The sequence below is a fragment of the Ascaphus truei genome, chromosome 6, assembly GCF_040206685.1.
Source record: "Ascaphus truei isolate aAscTru1 chromosome 6, aAscTru1.hap1, whole genome shotgun sequence".
Lineage (NCBI taxonomy): Eukaryota > Metazoa > Chordata > Amphibia > Anura > Ascaphidae > Ascaphus > Ascaphus truei.
Window position 1 is genome coordinate 20376545 of NC_134488.1, and position 22084 is coordinate 20398628.

The window sequence follows — 22084 nt, forward strand, 5'->3', positions numbered from 1 at the left end:
CAGAAACCCTTTGCACTACAATCTGTCACGTTTTCCTCCGTAGTATTGCAAAGATCCCCCCTTTCCTCTGTTAATCTACTCCTAAAACTCCAATGCATGCCCTTTCCTCGCCCATCTAGATTATTGTAACATACTGACAACAGGCTTCCAGCCTCAGAACTTTCTCCTTTCCAATCTATCCAAAATTCTGTTGCTAGAATAATTTCACTTTCTCCCAAAACAGTCTCCGCTCAACCCCTCTCCTGGCTTCCCATCAAATTTCCGATCACCTACAAAGTTCTTCTCCTTACCTTCAAGGCTCCCCACTCATCTGCTCCTCCCTACATATCCGCTCTGATCTCTCGTTATGCCCCATGCACATAACGGTCTCCTTTCATCTCTACTGTTTTCTCTCGCCTTAAAACTTTTTCCCTCACTGCCCCTTCCTTACCTGTGGAACTCCCTCGCATTTCGTATACACCAAGCACCGTTCCTCCCAACCTTTAAATCAAACCTTAAAACTCCCCATTTAAATAAAGCTCCCAAAAGCCTGTACTCATGGCTGCTGTCCCACACCTGCAGTCGCTCCTAGCAATGACTGCCATCTACTGCACTTCTTCCCTTACCTACATACCACTTAGATTGTAAGCTCTCCGGGGCAGTGATTTTCTTTGGTCTGATTTTTGTTCATTGCTCTTACTGTATTATAATTCCCTGTACTGTATTGTCTCTCTTGTAAAGTGTTGAGTACAACTGTGGGCGCTATATAAATCCATACATACATACATACATACATACATACAACAGAGAATATTTTGCCACCATGGATCCCTGCAGCCATTACCTGCTGGAGCTATGAGATGATCTCAAGTATTTGGCTGAGATAATATTCAGAGAAAGGACAGCGTCTGCGGCAGCTTCATCCACCTCCGCTTTACTGCGAACTCTCCCTGATTAGGTGAGATGGGAAAAGAGGAGACTGTGTCAATGACAAGCGACAGCCATCACTGCAACAAAAATCCTGCTAGAGAAAACAGACGCTATGTGCATCTCCAACAGGCAAGAAGCCCAGGCCCTAGGAAACAAGACACTCACCGACCACCAGCTCTCGGACATCCTTCCAGTGCAGCTCATTCCCCTTCTCATGGATAATGGTGACTGTGATCCTGCGCTGGATGCCCTGTCACAATCAACATACAGTTAGTACATCCGCAACCCGCCTAACCTTTTACCTTCATATTGCCAGGTGGACTTGAAGGGAAAATGGGGGCAGGTCAGGACCACGTCATAGAAAGAGGTGATGCATGTAACCAGGATTTTCCCTTACAAGAGAAACCCACTCATATGAACAGGCTCTTCCTAGTCTGATCTTAGAGTATGAGGAATAAAAAAATAATAATGATGAGACCGATCAAAAACTGTGCTGTGGACCAGCTTCTTACCTGGTGTAGCAGGAAGGTTCCCTGGCAGGACTGACCTCCAGTGTGATCGACGACAGCTGGGATGTACCTGGTTGGATAGATGGCAGGATTGTCAGCTACCGATCCTGCCCACCCTTCATCCCGCAGTGATTCGCTCCGACTGGGTGCCATTCTTTCTGCTCAGCACTGTGCATCTTTACCCTCCATCCCAACCCCACTCTATTTTGACTTACTCTCCAGTTGGCTCCAATTCGCTGATCTCAAACCACACCAGCAAGTCGTATTTGCTGACACTCTGTCCCAGACTTGGTTTGCTCAGCGGATTTAGCTTGGTGGCTGCAACTGCAACACAAATGCAGGTGGTTTAGCTCAGTGCGTACTCTGCTACAGTATGACGGTGGTCACCAACTGGGGAAGAATCTACACACGATAAAATAATCACTACTACAATGCAGGGCAAAGTGCTACTAACCATCGCGTTTGGGAGCCCTTTCCGGCTGACAGTTGGGTACTGGCAGAAAGAGAAAAGATGGCAGCTGGTCGGCCCTGTCCTGGAGTGAGGTGGAGAGCACGTGAGCGTGCTCGGAGAGCTCGTCCAGCATCGTCACACTGACATACCCAGACATCACGTACCTGACCAGTTTTATCCTTCTCTCACCAGCTGATAAGAGGGGGTGGGTGGGGGGAGGGGGAGAAGTTGAAGGCAGCATGCAATGAGAGAGGGGGGCCAAAGACAGATGAGGGGGAGGTCAAAGTGAAAGGAAGAATCCAAGAGAGTGGGGGGGGGGGGTTAGGGTGGGGGGGGGAAGAGAGGAAGGGGATGAGGGTGGTATCATCATGCAGCAATGGGGTGCGGGACCAAGAAAAGAAAGAAAAAAATAAATACATGCAAAGGAATGCAAGGAGTCCCAGGTGTGGTCTGGTACAAGGACCTCCACGTTTCAATTAGTGTTGACCCTGCTGTTTATTTTCCCGTTCTCCCTTTTCCTTTCAGAGAGTGGATTCATGTCCCTGAAGTGCAAGCTTTCCCTGCAAGACTCTGGCCCTTATGGTTCACATACACAAACCAGATACTTACCCGGCTTAGAAAGGGGCATCGGAGAAGGAAAGTAACGACGAGACTGCTGAGGTGGGCTGTTAGAGGAGAGAACAATAGCAATGGTTATATCTTCCAGGTCCTATTCCACCCTCATTTTCTGTAGAACCCAAAACCCCCATACACACCCTTGATTGAGAACCTCAAATTTATTCCCCTTTTCCCATGTTCCCCACCTTAGATCCAGGCCTTGCAGGTGCATTGGATGCTGCTGGTAATGTCCAAACACTTCAAACACTATGGGCTTGGTCTTTATATATTCTGTGAACGATTCTGTCACCTCTACTGCAATCTGGGAAGTCACAGAACAGAGTGTGAGTGCACAGGGATAACGCAGGCAGGTGAGAGAAGGACCTCTGTGGAGTCCAAGCACAGATCAAGTATGCACTACCACAGAAAGGGACCTCGCTCAGATCGCTTCAACCAGAAGCCCCCATCACTATTGTGCTGCACTGCCCAGCATTACTTAAGAATGCTTGTTGGCATTCCAGCGGGTAATCACCCACACACTACTGCACTGAACCTAGTCAGTGAAATTCAAAAGCATCCAATCACAAACATTTGTGCATCAGCAGAAACAAAAACCTCTTGAACAGGGAACCGTAATAGTTACTTAAATGTTGGTGAAGCAGGAAACCTTCCACATATATGTATAAGCCTCGAACAGGCATGAAAAGGTCTTCTCTCTACCCCATTTGTATCTAAAGCCCTCTGCCGCCTTAAACCCTTCTCGCTGACTGCCCCACACCTCTGGAATGCCCTTCCCCTCAAGACCCGACTAGCACCCTCTCTATCCACCTTAAGACACACCTGCTTAAAGAAGCATATGAGTAGCACTGTGGCTAATACTATACACGATACATAAACCTTGGCCCCCTGCAGCTGCACTTACCAGAACGCCCTCCTACTGTCTCTGTATGTCCTCCCTAACTACCAATTAGATTGTAAGCTCTTTGGAGCAGGGACTCCTCTTCCACAATGTTACTTTTATGTCTGACGCACATATACCCATGTTCTGTTATTTATATTATTTGTTATTTATATGATTGTCGCGTGTATTACTGCTGTGAAGAGCTATGTACACTAATGGCGCTATATAAATAAAGACATACATACATCCAAATGACACGGAGTCACATACACATTACAATACTTTCTGAACACAGGCATCAGCAGTGCTACAGACAGACACGCATTCCCAGCTTTGAGCTCTGATATTTACATTCTGCACGTGGTAGAATCCCAGAGGAGTTCCTCTGCCATTGTTTTTCAGTGGCTCTGTTGAAAAGGCCTCATCATGCCGGTGTAAAAAGCTGAAACAGACAAAATAGAGGTCAGAGATGGCAACACACAGAGGCTGCAATATGCACCTACAGTCGCTCAAAGGAAAAACATCCGATACCAAAACGCTATTTCCTTCTTCACAGAACAACTCTAGGAAAGGTGTACGTTTCATTGTGTGTGGCCACATTTTTAGGGAATAAAGTAGAAAAACAAGACAGACAGCACACGATACAAATAGCAGAGTAACACTCACAATGTGTAGTGACATTCAGCGCACATTAAGCAAAACACGTTGATAGTGAAAAACCCTTCCAGATGAAAGGCCGTGCGTGAGCCTGAAACGTTGTTTTTATGTGCGACACTTTTCCTTTGAAATAAAGGCAACATATCTTTTTCACGATCAATTTGTTTTAGTTAATGTGAGCTGGATACACTACGAATTGGGAGTATGACTCTGCTATTGGGATCGTGTGCGGTCTCTTTTCCGTTTTTTTCCGGGCATTGCTGGGCTCACTTGAACTGGCAGAAGATGTCTGCATATTCAGGGAGAATGCCGCTGGCTTGAAGCACGGTCACTCGGAAGGTGAAGACACTGCCGATCTTCAAATGCTCCCCCACATCCTCAGAGAATCCTTCCATCATCATCTTTCCATCCAGCAGGCTCCCCGACTTCATGTCTGTGGGGGGACAGCAGGTGTGTTAGGCCTGGGACATAGTACGGTGAGCCTCGCTGAGCCGCGCTGAGCAGATGCACTTACCCCCTGCATCTGCCATCAGCGCGGCTTTAGCAGCCGCTTCCGCATGTGCGGAGGCTCAGGTATTTTGGAGAGACAGGCAAATTTTAAATTTGCCGCTCAGGGAAGCGGAGGAGCGGTCACGTGACCGCTCACATCCAATGGGAGCGAGTGACTAGCCCCGCCTCCGATCCGCCTCCCCTCACGCCTCCGCCCCGCCCCCAAAGCGCACTCGCTGCCTCGCCTGCCAGGACACAAAGAAGCTCCAGTTTGAGCAGGAGCGCTGATCAGCGCGGCCCGAGGCACCATGCCCGAGGCCTAAGGCTGAGTCCCTGCTGCCGCTGACCGCACTCATGCTTGAGTGGTGACGTCTTCAAGCATGAGCGTTCTGTTGTCAGAGCGGGGGGCGTGGCTATGAAGGGAGGAGGCGTGTCATTGCTGGTGTGTGTGTGTGTAATAAAGCAATAAAACACTTTGCAACACCGGAGCCTGAGCTGCCACCTCTCTCCGCTCAGCCCCCCGCTGCCCCCCTCTCTCCGCTCAGCCCCACCACTTCCACCTCTCCACTCAGCCCCCCGCTGCCCGCTATCTCCACTCAGCCCCCCGCTATCTCTACTCAGCTCCCCGCTGCCCCCTTCCCTGCTCAGCCCCCCCCACTGCCCCCACTCAGTCCCCCCGCTTCCATGTCTCTCTGTTCAGGCCCTCGCTTCCACCTCTCCGCTCAGCCCCCCGCTGACCCCCTCTCCCCCCACTCTCAGTCCCCAGCTTTTAAGTCTCTCTGCTCAGCCCCCCCGCTTCCACCTCTCTCTGCTCAGCCCCCCACTTCCTCACTCTCTGCTCCCCCGAGCAGAGAGAGGTGGTCATGAGACCCTGCTCTGCGCTCGAAAGACTCTCCCTCGTTTCCCCAAGCACCAAGCTTGGGAGAGCGCGGGCGCACCGCGTGAGCACGGACGGGAGGATCAAGAGTCAAACAGGTAACAGCGCCAAGCGCGGTCAGCACCAGCAGGGACTCCGCCTCATCTGTCTTGGGCACCGTGTGCTCACATCAGGCCCATTCCCAACACTTGCCAAATTCAGCCACCCGGTTCATCTCCTCCAGAGGAGTAACGGTCTCGGAGTTCTGACCCTGTCCTTCAACAATACGCAACTCTTCCAGGGACAGCCCTGCGCGGGTGAGAACCGCCGAAGTGTAGTCATTCTGCGGAGACGAGAGGAAGAAACGGAAAGGCAGAAGTGAATAACCCACAGAACGATAAAACATCCTCTCATATATTTTCAATTTCTCTGATTCACTTCAGTTCACAGTTGCACCTACCTCTCATTATCAATTGCATTATTATTATTAAGTCTATACACATTTAGTATGGTTTAGTTGATCACTCCCTTACTCCCCGCTTTCTGTGTAGCCTTTCATATACAAACGTCTTATGTACGTATAACACTGCTTTATCGCTCAAGAGCTGTAATCAAGACTCCGGTCATTCAGTGGGACAGTGGGTCACGGTCGCTATATGAGATTATGGGCTAAACCTGGTTTTATGGTATTCACAGAACTAATTTCCATGCAGACTTGGTGAGCCGGGTCTCTTTAAGTACTGTCCCATGCCAAGAAAATATGTTGACAAATGTATCTGATGATCTGTGACCTGTTTAATCTACTTCAACCAAAGCATTCGCCATGACATAACTCCGGGGTGGCCCTTCCGGAAGTGGGCGGAGCAGGCAGGAAGTGCCACCCCGGGGTTAGAACTGGACGACACCAAACGTTGGTTACTTTAACAACCTAAAGGCATATTACTAATACACACAATGTGAGCTGATACACTATATGGTTATAGAATTTATATCTATATATACAGTATTACACTGTGTGTGTCTATTTCTCTATATCCACATAATATCCTGCTGCCCGTAAGATATTGGGAATATCCTGCCGTCAGAGACCATATAAGAAGTACCCTGACTCCCGACGTTTCCCTACTACAGTCTGGTTAAACTGATTAACCGAGATGCCTGCTTTTTCTTACTAAATGTGAGTGCATTACCATCTCTATCTATATCGAATACATACAGAATTACACTATTGTGTTTTCTCTTTTATTTTTATATCCTCTGGATGTGAGTGCGCATTGCATCCTCCTACTCTACGCCATCCCTAGTGGTTGAAGAACCCCCTTATCACCCTCTGCTGCACCCACCAATTTCTGCTACATCTTTAAATTGGGACTATAAGTATCCTATTTATATTTACAGTATATTTTTGCGCTCGTTTTCCTGTTTTTTATTCACTTGTGAAAGGACTCGCCCCTCATCTGAGGATCAGATACATTGGGCCATACGGAATAAGCAGTCCGACTCTATAGTACGCCTTCCAGTAACAGTCAGTGAATGTGGTCCCTTATGGCCCATGCAAGTGAACAAGCTGGGAAGTGTCGTACGGGTAAGACCATCTAGTAAAACGGCCCTTTAAGTCACATTAACTCGGATGGGCCGTAATGTGGATTATAGCCCCAGAAGGGGCACTAAAACATAGCACTGCTTATTACATATGGCCCATTATGCCTTTTATTTTACATTTGAATTTTATTCAGCGTGGCTGTCAGTTTCTGCATTTCCATACATTAAAGGCAAGTAGAGCATCACCTTATTGAAGTAATCATTGTTAAACGAGATCTTGGCTGTGCCCGACTGTCGAATGCCAGATCCATAGTCTGGAGCTTCCTCATCAGCTGTGGAGAAAGAAAGGTGTACCCCTACTTTACTATAGTTAAGGGAGGGGGGGGGGGGGAGACTGTACATAGAGAGCCTCTGCATCATGCATCTATGATACTCGTGTAGTCCCAAACATGGGGAAGGAATTAGGAAGTACAGGAGCATAGATTCGATTTCAAGTGACGGTCAGAGAGCAAATGCAGGAACACGGGAAGGAGAGAACAGAACTAGAGGGATGCAAACAGGAGACGTAACGAGGAGATGAAGGGAAGAATACGAACCAGCTATCGCCTGCACAGCAACCCGCAGGAACCCACGTACTTCTCCCTTTTCGCTTACAATGGCCACTCGATGGACCAAAGGGACTGGGAAAAACAGGTTGCTGAGGTAAACAAATGCCCTGAAAGAGAGAAAAAGATGATATTGTTTTGTTACAGCCAGCAGGGAGACTAGATCTTCCTGGTACTGCTCTGGTTCCAGTCTCTGGTGACCAGCAACTATTATTCCAAAGGGGGCCAGATTCTAATTCAGGGGCCCTGACAATCACACAGCGATGAATGCCAACAGTGAAGCAGAGATAAGCACAACCCATGGCCTTCCTCTCGTAACGGATCTGTCTCGCCAGCTGCGTGGTAATGCACATGGCCTGGATGTAGGTTCAGACTACATATACATATACATTGATGGATACTCTGCAGCTAAGGCCGGGCATCATTTGTGAAGACTGCCGAGTATCGACACAAGTCTTCTAACCCAAACCTCCTTCAACTCATAGGATGTACAGAAACCACACACAAAAAAAAAACCGAGGTAACAGAACAACATATTCAAACGCAACATAAATACATTCTATGAGCAAAACAAATGCAATAATAAAGATTAATAAGCCATGTTATAACAAAGTAAAAAACTATACAAAAAATGACATTCAAAAGAAATATAAAACAGCTGCAAAAAAGGATGACTGCAAATGAAATCACCACCCCAGGATCCAGACCTCCAGTCATGCTTTTCCTGGGGGGGGGGAAGAGGTGCTCAGTAATACAGGGGAGAAGAAGATATGTATCCCCATAATAATATCCTCTTCTGTTGTGGTTTTAACCACCAGGGGGCATAAACATTTCATTTACACAGTACAGCTCAACCCCCTTATAACACTGAGCTTGGGGTCCAAAGAATCACATCGCGTTAGAAGCGGATCGCGTTAGAAATAAAGTACAATTGTATGCATTGTACAATAAAGAATTTAAAGATACCAATAATCGTGTTGTAAAGTATTCATAAATACAAAAGTTGGGAGCCATGCTTGCATCGCGTTAGAAGCGGAATTGCGTTGTAACGGGTTGACCTGTATATAATTTAGAGAGCTAATACACAAATAAGGTCACTCCAAAAAGGAACGCCCACAATTTGCATTTTGCATAAATAAATCGGTTATATTTATAGGTAGCATGTGCCTCTGTGGCACCTGCCACGACCCTTACCCAAAGCCAGGAGACGGAGGAGAGGAAAAAGGTATTAGCAGGGGAGGTTGGTGAGGTGATATGGCAAAAGGGACAGAAACTAAATATCAAACAGAAACCGCTACCCTTTGGTTTGTTTAAAAAATGTTTTTTAAATAAAATAATAATAATTATGGAGTGAGAATGGGGATAAGCGCCTGCCTCACGCCCTTCACACCCTCCTTTGTGACACCCCTACATGCTACAAGAGGCAGCGGGAAGGACAAGCTCTTATATCCCCCCCGGAGAGGAACAACAGGGCAGATAAATGAGGCTATAGGGGATGGTGAAGCTTAAAGAGAGAGAGAGAGAGAGAGAGAGAGAGAGAGAGAGAGAAAGAGATGCTGTTTGATAGCAGTGCAGTCCCACAAAGGAACACTATGATAAAACAGCATTAAAGAAGCATTTATTTTGGAAACACCAACTACAGTACACACACACACACGCACACGCACACGCACACGCACACGTGTGGTGTAAAAAGAAGAGAGAGCGGGACCCTACAGCGTAACAAGTAATTTAATAGGGGGGAAATGGGCAAAGGTCGGGAGAAGGAGCACTCACAATGTATATAATTATTACAAGCGATTTGTGAATACATCACCGCCAAACAGAAGGCGATCCCACGTGGGAGAGAAGCGGCGCGGCTCTGCAGACCGCTCACACGCCTGGATGGGAGAAGCGCCGTGCAAGGACGGGCTCAATAGTAATCCTAGACATGGTCCGGCCTTGACCGCGTCGCCACGTGATGACGTAATGCTGTTTTGTGAAGAGTCCTAACGCGTTTCGTTGCTCAAGGCGACTTCAGAGGGTTATCGAGGCCGGATCGTGTCTGGGATTACTATAGAGGCTTTTCCCCACCTTTGTCCATTCCCCCCTATTAAATTACTTGTTACGCTATAGGGTTGCGCTCTCTTCTTTTTCCCCTTATCTAGGTTTATCCTCAGGATCCGGTTTTATCCTACCCCCACTGCTGAGATTGGACTCCATCATCGTCTATTTATTGACTGGACAATTGGGACTGGTTTTTATAATGTTTCATGTTTGTTGTGTGTCTATTTATCTTGTCATAAGTATCATTATATGTATTTTTAGTTAATGCCCCTTTATTCGAATACTTCTTGCTATTCTAGTGAGATTGCATCAGTTGAAATATCCACCTTTATCATCACATTTTGTGATTATTAATAACTATTAATTGTAGCTACAGTACCTTGTTTCATACATACATACATACCTGTACCGTGTTAGCCGAGCTTTAATAATCAAAAAATGAATAGACGATACCGTTCTGTGGCTAACGAAATGCTTTTATTTGTGTGAGCTTTCGAGATACACTGATCTCTTCTTCCGGCGATGTTACAATGAATGAATGGGTTTTTACTTTAAAACAGTGCATACTGGAATGTGATCTGTGATTGAAGCTTATCCCTCCCCCTGTGCAGTATGCGTTTTATGACTTGAGGTGTTAAATGGTCCCTGAATGTTAGTGATGTAAGAGTGTGTATGTAAATTTGTAAAGCACCCACAGAGTATACAGCGCTTTACAAAAGGTGTGTGTGGAGTGGAAGTGTATATAGTGGTGTGGGTAGGTGTAGAAATGTAAGAGGGTGTTGCATTACTATAAGTGTGTGCAGATACTATGTGGTTCCTATTGGTCTATAGGGATGGTATTACATTGTGTATTTGTATGTGCAGGCGACAGCTGTGTGTGCATTCATATAGTGCAGTATGTATAGACATGGTCTTTAGCACTCATGGGAAGAGAGTTCTCGTGTGTCTGGGTAGTGACTCATAAAACTTCGGTCTCGGTTTAGGCCACCACTAAGTGTCCCGAACAGTTGCATAAATTTGTATTCATGCAACTGTCTCTCTTTCAGTGTTCTAAGATTACCTTTGAGTATGGCAACCCTCAGATCGTTCATTTTATGGCCAGAGTCTGAGAAATGTTCGCCGACAGGACAGTCTCTAGTTCCGTGTGTGATGCTGTGGCGATGCAGATTAATTCTCGTGTTTAGCCCCTGCCCCGTCTCACCTATGTAGTAGCAGCCCCCTGGGCATTTCATGCACATGATGAGGTACACGACATTGCTGGAGGAACAGGTGAACCTTCCTCTGATTTTGTATTCAAGATTCCTGTGTGGTATTTGTATTGTGCCCGCTGTGTGGAGCATTGTGCAGGTTTTGCATCTTGCGTCCTGGCATGGTCTTGTCCTGCATTCAGTTGTACTGTTGGATACCTTACTTCTCATCATCATTTTCTTGAGATTATGAGGTTGTCTGTATGATAATAAGGGTGTTTCATGGAAGGCCTGTTGCAGTCTTGTATCTTCCTGGAGAATGGGTTGTAGTTCCCTAGTGATCTTACGTAGGGCTTCTAGGTGTGGGTTATATGTGACCACCAAAAAGTACCCTGTCGCTTGTCTCTTTCTTTCTGTATTCAAGGAGATCACTTCTTGGTATACTGGTGGCTTTGTGGATTTGCTGGTCTACAATGGAGTGGTTATATCCACGGTTTATCTTTCAGGGACCATTTAACACCGCGAGTCATAAAACGCATACTGCACAGGGGGAGGGATAAGCTTCAATCACAGATCACATTCCAGTATGCACTGTTTTAAAGTAAAAAAAACATTCATTCATTGTAACATCGCCGGAAGAAGAGATCAGTGTATCTCGAAAGCTCGCACAAATAAAAGCATTTCGTTAGCCACAGAACGGTATTGTCTATTCATTTCTGAATATATATATATATATATATATATATATATATATATATATATATATATATATATATATACACATGAAATTCAGTCAGCACACTGTAGTTGAAAATGTTGTAATAGCAGATGCTAGTCCCATAGAGAGTAAATATGATACGAACCAATCCAAAGACCAGTAAAGAGACAGCAGACCGCACGGGGTTAATCCAAAAGTCTATATTCACAACATGAAATACACGTAAACCAACGTTTCGGTCCCACAGAGAGACCTTCCGCACGGCCCTGAGGAAGGTCTCTCTGTGGGACCGAAACGTTGGCTTACGTGTATTTCATGTTGTGAATATAGACTTTTGGATTAACCCCGTGCGGTCTGCTGTCTCTTTACTGGTCTTTGGATTGGTTCGTATCACATATATATATATATACACACACACATACATATATATATATATATATACATACATATATACATACATATATATACACATACACATATATACACACACACACACACATACACACAAAAATAAAAATATATATCTATCTATACCCTATGTGGGAAGTAGGGGTTCTCCGGAGACCCTGCTCCTCGAGATACAGACCTCCAAAAGTGCTGCCACAACATAATGCATGTTTAAAGTTCCAATGTGCACATAGGAAACAGCAAGGGTTAACTTAGCGGATTCCCATTAGCCTGTGTGACGCGAGACCTTTAAACAGCCATATTGCGTGCCCAGCCAGAGCTGCTACTGAGACACATACAGAGACATGTATCTTCAGAAGCAGGGGGTCGCCGGAGCCAAAAATTAACTACACCATCACCTCCACACGGAAATGCTGCTTTCATATGTAACACCGATACCTGAAAGGGAATATCTGTTCCAGATTATGTAACATCGTATTAGAAACGAGCTACAGATTGTAAAAACATTCTACTGCACTTTGTTACATTAAATAAATGATGTTGTCAATCACGTATTGCAACACTATACATTGATAGCAGCAGCATAATTGGTTCCCAGCACTCCACAATTTGAGAGAGAGAAAAGAGAAACTAGTCAAAAAAGAAAATGATTGATTTACATAGAGGTCATTTTCATGCAGATATATACATATATATATTTTTTTTTTTTTTACAAACATTGACACAAATATAGCAGGCGGATGAAAATTGGGATAAAGCCAAACAAGCCCTTCAAATAGCAACAGGTCACAGAATTCGCTGTGGCTGAACCACTAGAACAACCGCTCACACGATACATTAGTCAGGCAGATCAAGAAAGAAACGCATCCACCAGTGGGCGCTCTGCTCAATGCAGAAAACGAAGACCGCAGCGAGCAGCGTTAAATTATGGGGGAGGGGGGCAACGTTTTGTGGACAAGTTCCTTCTTCTGGCCCATTCCCACGGAGTAAAAAGTGTGGTACTTCCCTTCAGTGTTCAGCGCACCCTCCAGCTATCATAGCGGGACTCCTACAACGGGCAGCAAGGAACAATCTCCATTTGTGTTGATTATAAACTCTCGATTGGCAATCAGCCATGTGCCACTGAAGGGAAGTGGCACGCTTCTTTTCTCACAACGTGTCAATGAACCAGAAGAATGGACGTGGTCTTTGTGGTCTGCATTGAACAGAGCGCCCACTGGTGGATGAGTCTCTTTCTTTATCTACCTGAATAAGGCTGCGCTTATAGTGCCGGCGACGCAACGACGCAACGACGCGTCAAAACAAAAGCATTGTCACCGTCGCGTGCGCTTATAGTAAGCGAGGCGTGACGGAGCGACAGCTCGGTCGCTATCGCTGGAAGGCATCTCAATGTGATTTTCCCAGAGACCGCAGCCTGACGTCGCCGTCACTATAAGCGCAGCCTGACGTCGCCGTCACTATAAGCGCAGCCTTACAGTATGTATCCTGTGAACGCTTTTTCTAGTGGTTAAGCCATGAAGTGTTCTGTGACCTGATGCTAGTTTAAGGGACTTTTTGTTTTTATTCCAAGTTTCATCCACCTGCTATATTTGTAAAAATAAATAAATCTGATTAAATTACCTCAATGTAAATCATTTTCTTTTTAACTAGTTTTGTCTTTTCCCCCCTCTCCATTTTTGGAGAGCTGGGAACTAATTATAAATTCATATCATTGGTTAATAAGGGATTGTAGGGGGTCCCTCTCTGTTCCCGGTGCACTCCACCTTTATGTCCATATGGTGGCGCTGTCTGCCCAACTTTGTTTCTATATTAATTATGCTACCGTCATACAATTATTTTGGTACTAAAAAGAATTGCTAGGCAAGGGTTATTAGATGAGATTGGGAGTTAAAATGATTAAAACGTGTCCAAGGACAAGAGCTTCAGAAACTCAACAGCGTGATGTGAAAGTGCCAAAGAATAGAGAAGTAGTGGTCGGGGGGGGGGGGGGGGGGGGGGAATGGGAGGGAAAACTACATGGAGAAGGAGAAGGGAGGCACCTAGAGGCAGATGGTTAGATTTGGATTCTCAGAAGAGTAAGAGGAGTAAGAGATTCAGAAGCGGAAAGTTTGGGAAAGGAGAAGAGATGCTCAGAGACTGAACAGGATGAGATGTTAGTGGACTTGCTTGAACTGTAGATGCCAATACCCAATTCGGGGTAAGGGTGTAGGAATCTGAGAGATCTACTCTCCAACTGTGGGGTTATCAAGAGCTGGTCCTTCCGCGCTTTGCCTCTGCACAACCTCACCAACCTTCCCACTAAACTGAACCAGGGAGAGCGGTCGTAAAACGGGTCTTGACCGTCGCTGAAGATATCAGATCCTTCCTCTGTTCCGACATCAGAGCCGGTGTCGTCCACAAACGGCTCGTCGTCAAAGTCCTCCATCTGGTCCTGCTGCTCGTCAGCCAACTCCGTGATGTCGGAGTCTGCGGTGGAGAAGGTGGGGGACGGGGTGCGGTCTGCCAGCCGCTCGTTCACGCAGCCGTGGAATATGGGAGAACTAAACATTGGTAACGGAAGACTCGTTATCACAAACCCAGTGGGACAGGTGTGAGGGAGAGTGGGTGGTGCGTGCAGCCAGGGGATGCCAGCCAAAGATAAACAAATGAAAGGAAAAGCAAGACCAGGAGAGCGAGTGGGGTAAACTCGGCGCTGTCAAAAGAATAGGGGTCCGACAAGAGCCAGGCACAGCAGAGAGCAAAAAAATAACACAAAAGGATGTATGAAAAGATTCAGCGTGTCTTCAGATTCTTCTGGGGTGTGAGAATCACCTTCAACCAAGCAATGACCACAATAATGCGCTCAACGACTTAAAATCAGCCACCAGAAAGTGTGATTGGTCCAATTCCTGGACCATCTCCTTGCAAAAACAGTGATTTCAGACATAATGCAGGGCGGCCATGCTTCCGCAGTGGCAATGAGTTAACGTCTTAGCTGCCAGAGAGGCCATGCAACGTATTGCTTCGCAATCTGGCGCTGGCCACTCTGGCAATGTGCACCGTTTGAAAACACTGTATTTTCATTTACCAGGAGCGCAAGCAAAGTGCAACAATCCTTGGGTTTCCGAGGGACTCAAGTAAAAACCCAAAAGGTAATTTTACATAAAAGCAGCACCAGTTAGGACAGGGGTAGGAAACTCAGGGCTTCAAGGGCCACCAACAGGTCAGATATTAGGTATCTGCTTCAGCACAGGTGGCTCAATCAGTGTTGATGGCCCTTGAGGACTGGAGTTGCCCACCCCCGAGTTAGGAGATGGTTCTGGTGGAATTAGCCAGAGTGCAGCACAGTGCTCAGCTTCTGCGCTGCAGAACATTCAGTTCCAGTACAGCTGACCTCACCAGCAGCGATGAGTTAAAAGCATGGGCCCCCAATGTTATACATACAATGTCAAATTACAGCACGCAACCAAGTCATGTACATACCAGACATCATTATTAACGTTTGCTTCACAGTTTAAAGCAGCAATCCCTCCCAGTTCCTGAGATACTTACCTGTTTTTGTTGCTGGTGTTTTCTCTCCCTTTACGGCAGACGGAGATCCACCAATCCTGCCGGAAGCCGCGATTTCCTCAGGGGATGGTGATGGCGCGGCTTCCCATTGCATGACTGCAGTGGGCATTATTACATGGCCAGGAAGAACACTGGCAACTAAACTGGAAGTATTTTGGGAGGCGTGGAGTGCCTGGAGCTAGAAATAGCCGTGGTTCTGCTCCGAAGGACCACCCAGTTCAAATCAATAGGTAAATTGGGCAGGATTGCTGCATTAAAATACATTTTGCCGTTTTTTTCACATTTGCAACGGAAAACCAGCACTCTAGCACTGTGGCCAACACAAGGAAACATGCAACAGCTTTCGTACAGAGCAAGAGGATGCTTCAATGGTACCAGTGGTACCAGGGGTGGTGGCTGAGTTGTATAGCAGCACTGGGAATAATTCATGTTAAATGTTATTTTATTACTGCTGTGAAGCGCTATGTACATTAATGGAGCTATATAAATTAAGAGATACAATACAATTCTGGAGCAAGTAAGCGGGACTGAGATTTGGGGTAAAACAAACTAAAACGCCTAGAAACCTTTAGACTGCGTAATTCCTTCTCTGCTCCAGATATTAATCAGTAAGCTTTTTGGGTTAGGAATCCTCGGTTTGGGTTTCTTTATAACATGTCACAGTCGTTATGTACATGTGCTGGATATAAACTAGGCTGCTGTATAATGCTCTTTGTACCAGATATACTGCATTCCTCAACAGTACAAGCACCAAGCACAACAGGAATGCAGTTAGGAGTAACGTGCTCCCAACGTGCTCCACCTGCAAAGCTTGCACACAATGCTAAAGGCGCCTGTGTGCTACAGGACATCTCGCATACCAATTCTACTGTGATATCGGATGATAAAATAGCACTGATAAGAGTCAGTCAATGTCCCAAAATCAGCATCCTGAAGGGAAATACAAGTGCTGCCTGGGAGTATAAACCAGAGGCATGCACAGGCATTCTCTACACATCTGATCATCACTGTACAGAGGCTCACACAAGCTGCAGCCTGGGAGTATAAACCAGAGGCATGCACAGGCATTCTCTACACACCTGATTATCACTGCACAGAGGCTCACACAAGCTGCAGCCTGGGCCTGGAACTTACCTTCCCACTAGTTTGAACCAGTGGAAGCGATCGTAGAATGGGTCGCTGCCAGTTAGCACACTGTCGCTCTCATCTTGCACGCTGGAGGCCATTTCTCCTGCACGGTCGTACATCTCTCGCATCTGCTCCAACCGCAGCCTGTGAATGGAGACAGGAGAGGATGTGACGTGCGCGCCGAGGGACTGACAGAAGCTAAACGCCTGGTCTAATTATCTCATTACACTTTCCTTGCCAGGAAAGTGTACTACGGTCTGGTGAACTGCAAGAGCTAGGTTACCTTCCATAACTTTCCACTTAATCTGACATTTTAAATGAGCATCTTAAATATACCCCTCTATTTTTTTACATGGATGAGAGGCAAGGGGTCTCTAGAGCTGAATCGCATTAATTTCAGCACCCGGGACCATCTGGGCCTAAAGATACTCCCAAATCAAGCAGGCCGATAGGAAGCCGCAACGTCAGTGGCAGCTTCCTATTTGCCCGCATGACGCAGGATATATAAACAACCAGGACGTACCGGTTGCACCTTTCCCATTAAGTTTCTTTGCAACCAGGGAGTCTCTGGGGGTGAAATGCAGACTGTTCTGCTCAGGGGCCCCCTGCTTTCTACCTGCGATTTAAAAAAAAAAAGGTTTGCATTCAACCTGGAAAGCTCCTTTAAGTAAGAGTGAAAACAAAGAAAAACCTGGCGCCAAAAGTTCATTGGATAATCCTGTACTCCTCAGGGGATCAGCACACTTGCTTGACAGGCCATATAGGGGAAAAAACACAAACAGACACAGATCATAGTGCAACACTGTAGGGTTAAAACAGGTCTACACTAATACACACACTGCACATATAACATAGAGACTCCTAGTGACAATAAAAACTATTTATTATATAAAAAGAACTATGCCATAAAATGGTTTGGACAAATGAGAACACCGCTGGTCATCCAGATGTGAAAAATCAGAGCCCTACTTACAAGCAGCAAGGCAAATACAGGCAATGCAACAAAGAGTCTTCCGGCTGCTGATGTCTTTGCAGAGATGTAATTCCTGCTTGTGGGGCTCACAGCTCTCTTCCACGTGAGGCTGCTCTCCTCACTTCCTCCTCCGGTTACACAGGCTGTCTCAGCGTGCCTGCACGCGAGTGTGCACGTGCCCTTAAAGGGACAGTACAAGCGTCCTGTATGCCAAGAACTAAGGCTGCAATGGGGCTCAAATGTGACCAAGTGTCCCAAAAAGTCCAATACCAAGCTCAAAGTGACTGTGTCACCTGCCCTACGCGTTTCGTGGATGTTACTCCACTTCCGCTGAGACAGCCTGTGTAACCGGAGGAGGAAGTGAGGAGAGCAGCCTCACGTGGAGGAGAGCTGTGAGCCCCACAAGCAGGCTTCCAACACTGCCACTGTTCCTGTTAACCCCTGGAGGGAGAGTCAGCACGAAAGTCATGGTGCAGCAGGAATTACATCTCTGCAAAGACATCAGCAGCAGCCGGAAGACTCTTTGTTGCATTGCCTGTATTTGCCTTGCTGCTTGTAAGTAGGGCTCTGATTTTTCACATCTGGATGACCAGCGGTGTTCTCATTTGTCCAAACCATTTTATGGCATAGTTCTTTTTATATAATAAATAATTTTTATAGTCACTAGGAGTCTCTATGTTATATGTGCAGTGTGTGTATTAGTGTAGACCTGTTTTAACCCTACAGTGTTGCACTATGATCTGTGTCTGTTTGTGTTTTTTCCCCTATATGGCCTGTCAAGCAAGTGTGCTGATCCCCTGAGGAGTACAGGATTATCCAAATAACTTTTGGCGCCAGGTTTTTCTTTGTTTTCACTTTCACTTTCTCTGTCAGTACTGACAGTATTACTAGGCAGCCTTTATATATATATATATTTTGCAATTGTCACACTGGTGTTTTAGTCTTTAGCGCTTGTGCACATTTTATCTTTTTCACTCCTTTAAGTAAGAGATTATCTGGTGGTAACCCAACTACTGCAGTGGCTTTCATTTCTACTGCAAGCATAGAGGTGCACGAGACCGATTATGTGCACACGAGCACTGAAGTGGCACATGGAGATAAAAGGGTTACATGTACAAGTTGCAGATCCTATATACAGACACAGGGGGATAGTGATCAAGATCTATAACAGCGATGGCCAACTCCAGTCCTCAATGACAGGTCAGGTGTCCAGGATATGCCTGCTTCAGCACTGGTGGCTCAATCAGTGGCTCGAGCTGACAAGGAGTCACAAGGAGAATTGAATCAGGTTCCCCCGACTCAAACTCAGTATCAATGTTTACAGTCAGTGTCTCTACTCACTGAGCCGCTCCTCCTTTTTACATTTTCCCCCCTGCACAATGTGGCCTCAAGACAACCGATACTCTCCTGTGCATTAGGCCGCGCCTATAGTGCCGTCGATAGCGACACGGCGGGTGCTGTCACCCGTCACCACCGGTGAAAGTTATGTTTCGCCAGGCGGCGGGATTCCGGCAATTTGATTTGTTCAAGAGCCGTGACGGGACGCGACAGCCCTTGAAAAATCAAATTTTGGTGTCTTCCAGTTTCCGCGACAGCGCGCGCACTATAAGCGCACGCGGCGGCAATGTATTTGTTTTCGGGCAATGTTGCGTCGCCGTCACTATAAGCGTGGCCTTAGATAACAAAATTGCATTGTAATTCATTGAAGCAGAGGGCTTCTGAACACTGGAAAGTAGATCTCTCTCTATGTATGTATGTATGTATGTATGTATGTATGTATGTATGTATGTATGTATGTATGTATCAGAGAATGGATCTCCGTGGGCAGACACACATACCTGAGTTTTTCCAGTGACCAGTAATGTGTGGCTCCATTTTTTACATCCTGCACCTCAACTGCAACCACTGTGCGGGGAAAAGGCAGATCCTCTGGGAGTTTTTCATAATCAGAGGGCAGCAGCTCGGGAGGGAGAGGCGAGTACAGAGTGTCTGTGAGCAGCACAAACTGAAACTGAACCTATGTGAGAGAATGAGGAGATCATGATGCTCCAAGGAAGCAAGGCTGGAAAGGGAGGCTAACTCATGCATGCACACTGCTCTCTAACCTTAACCATGCCCATTCAGATTCCATTCACAGCCCTCTTGCAATATGGATCAAGTCCCGCGCTGAGTTACACAGAACCCTCTGCTGCATTGTCCTTCCCCCCCTCACATACACCAACAGACTTCTCATTCTGACACACAAACTCATACAGCCCACTGTTCTCCATCATACACACAATCGCATGCGCGCGTGTCACAAACAAACACACACACACACCCCATCACTTTCTCAAAAGCTTCTCAAACACATTAACACACAGGCCCACATTTAGGAAGTGGTGTTATTCTGTTGCATGATGACACACCTTACAGCCCTTTCACTTGGATGGTCTCTTCCAGCATCGAAATATGTCATTTGGAATAGCACTGCTTAGTAAATATGTGCCACAGTCTTGCATCTCATATACAAGTCCTTGTAACACTAACACACACACACACACACACACACACACACACACAAAGATCTCTGGTACTTATACACCAACTCTTTCCCAAATAACACATCATACTTTCTTTTTCCAGCATACTCACATAGAAGAGAGCGGTTTCTCACCTTCTTCTTCAGCTCCACACTGATGGCGTTGGCTTCCTTCAGGTACACTGCATTACCCCACAGCAGGTCCCGCAATGAGGTGAACTGGTGATGCTTCCATTTCTTAAATGCCCACTGCGCCAATTCAAACTCATGCTGCGTCCATTGAACTGCAAGCACAGGACACAGGTCAGATGGTGAACTTAACCGAGGAAACGGGCGCTAACAAAGAACAACTGAAGGACGGCAAACAGCAGCAACCTGTTCATAGCAGAATATGCCACGTGGAAGGATTTATATACACACTGTGATTACATTGTAGCTAAACATGATTGTTGTCACATGCTTAATGTGTTTTAGCACAATGCCGGAAGACAAGACATCCATTGGGAGCGTTAAGACAGTAGCTCAACCCCTGAATGGTACTAACCCTATAAAAGTAATGAAGGGAAATAGAAAGTAGGTATTACTAGTGTCCCTGCTGAAATGGGAGCACTCGCTAGACGTTTGCAGCCTGAATGGGTAAAAGAAGATCATACCAGAGAGCACACCCCTACAGGTCCCTGTAACCATGAGGGCTGCAAGAAGTCTCGTCCCAATCCATTCATTGCAACATCTCGTTGGTAGCGACTTAAAAAATCTGCATCGAAGCTCTTTGTTTCATAGAATACTTTTAAATACATTTCCTAAAAGAGTATGGCAAATGCCCGGGACACCCCAACATTATGTCTTGTACAATAAGGGGCCTAAAACTTGGATTACAAGTTGGCCACTGTGAAGGTCTAAATGGAAATTCAAACAGTGATCAAGGGTCACCAAAAGGTCAGGTTTTCAGGATATCCCTGCTTCAGCACAGGTAGCTCAAATCGGTGGCTCGGTTGAAGAATGAGCCTCTGATTGAGCCACCAGTGCTGAAGCAGGGATATCCTGAAACCCTGACGTAGGGACTTTGCTCATCCACAACTTCATTGATAACACAAATATAGTCCTTTCTACTATAACAATGGTACCATGTAGTCAAGCAGGTTGATATTTACAGGATTCTAGTATCATTGCCCTGGGGAACGCTTGCCATGCTTAACATTTTTTACAAAAATAAACCCAGAAAACATCAACAGCCCTTACCCTCTTCTTCCTCGTCCTCCTCTTCCTCAGTGGTTTCTGCTGCCAAGGAACGCGTCTCCACCTGCTTCTGCAGGGCCTGCAGTTTGCTCTCATAATCCTGCGGAGGGAGAGAGAGGCCGTGTAGAAGAGACAGAAAAGTGTACAGAGAGGGCTATGTGACGATAAACACCAGAGGCAGAGGGATCACACACACAAAAGGATGGGACGGGGCTGAGAAAAGAATCAGAAATGGTCAAACAAGCGAGTGGCTGAGAAAGCAAATATTAGAGAATGAGAGAGGACGTGACTGGGCTATGTTTCTCAGAGCCATTCTGCTCCTCATATAGGCAGTCGAGTGGTTAGACACCTGAGCTGAATGACCTACCAAGGCACGACTCTGCAATGATCTGCTTACTAAACACGGCGACAAATCACACAATCGAATCTCCTATGAGTAGCTACTTTGGCCGTGTCCTGAGCACGGGCAACTGGAATGTACGATCTTGTCACTAAGGATCGACAGCGCCAACATTGTTCTAAAGGCTTGCATACAGTAAGAGCATTATATAGCCCCAGCAATTAATACATAGGAGAAAATGTGACATATATCCAGCCCTTCAGATTCAGCCTTCTCGCACCAACCACGCTGCCAGAGCAGCTCAGAGTTGTTAAGATGCTGCTTGGAGTTCCACATCTCCAAAAATGTATTTTGATTGGTTGAAGGTTGGTTATGTACAATCTTTAAGGTCTTTAAAAAAAAAAAAAAGTACAACCGTGCTCGGTTTACACATGTCAAAAGGTGCTTATATTTGTGGTGTAA

General features: G+C 46.1%; 1 protein-coding gene across 27 annotated transcripts in view; it reads right to left on the bottom strand.

Annotated features, from left to right (window-relative positions):
- KIF1B (kinesin family member 1B) overlaps nucleotides 1-22084 on the bottom strand; it is a 160332-nt gene that overhangs the window by 12887 nt on the left and 125361 nt on the right. For 11 of the 27 annotated variants that reach the window (XM_075603520.1, XM_075603523.1, XM_075603519.1 and 8 more), the window contains 17 exons: nucleotides 21286-21382; nucleotides 20182-20330; nucleotides 19364-19542; nucleotides 16559-16696; nucleotides 14167-14415; nucleotides 7508-7626; nucleotides 7158-7243; nucleotides 5583-5712; nucleotides 4295-4457; nucleotides 3719-3809; nucleotides 2673-2788; nucleotides 2479-2534; nucleotides 1873-2061; nucleotides 1634-1742; nucleotides 1422-1488; nucleotides 1075-1159; nucleotides 824-929 (listed from right to left, as the gene is read on the bottom strand). In XM_075603520.1, coding sequence (XP_075459635.1) covers nucleotides 824-929; nucleotides 1075-1159; nucleotides 1422-1488; nucleotides 1634-1742; nucleotides 1873-2061; nucleotides 2479-2534; nucleotides 2673-2788; nucleotides 3719-3809; nucleotides 4295-4457; nucleotides 5583-5712; nucleotides 7158-7243; nucleotides 7508-7626; nucleotides 14167-14415; nucleotides 16559-16696; nucleotides 19364-19542; nucleotides 20182-20330; nucleotides 21286-21382 — 2129 coding nt within the window. The remainder of the gene's footprint in view (nucleotides 1-823; nucleotides 930-1074; nucleotides 1160-1421; nucleotides 1489-1633; nucleotides 1743-1872; nucleotides 2062-2478; nucleotides 2535-2672; nucleotides 2789-3718; nucleotides 3810-4294; nucleotides 4458-5582; nucleotides 5713-7157; nucleotides 7244-7507; nucleotides 7627-14166; nucleotides 14416-16558; nucleotides 16697-19363; nucleotides 19543-20181; nucleotides 20331-21285; nucleotides 21383-22084) is intronic. The other 16 variants (XM_075603530.1, XM_075603528.1, XM_075603539.1 and 13 more) reach the window with 3 other exon arrangements.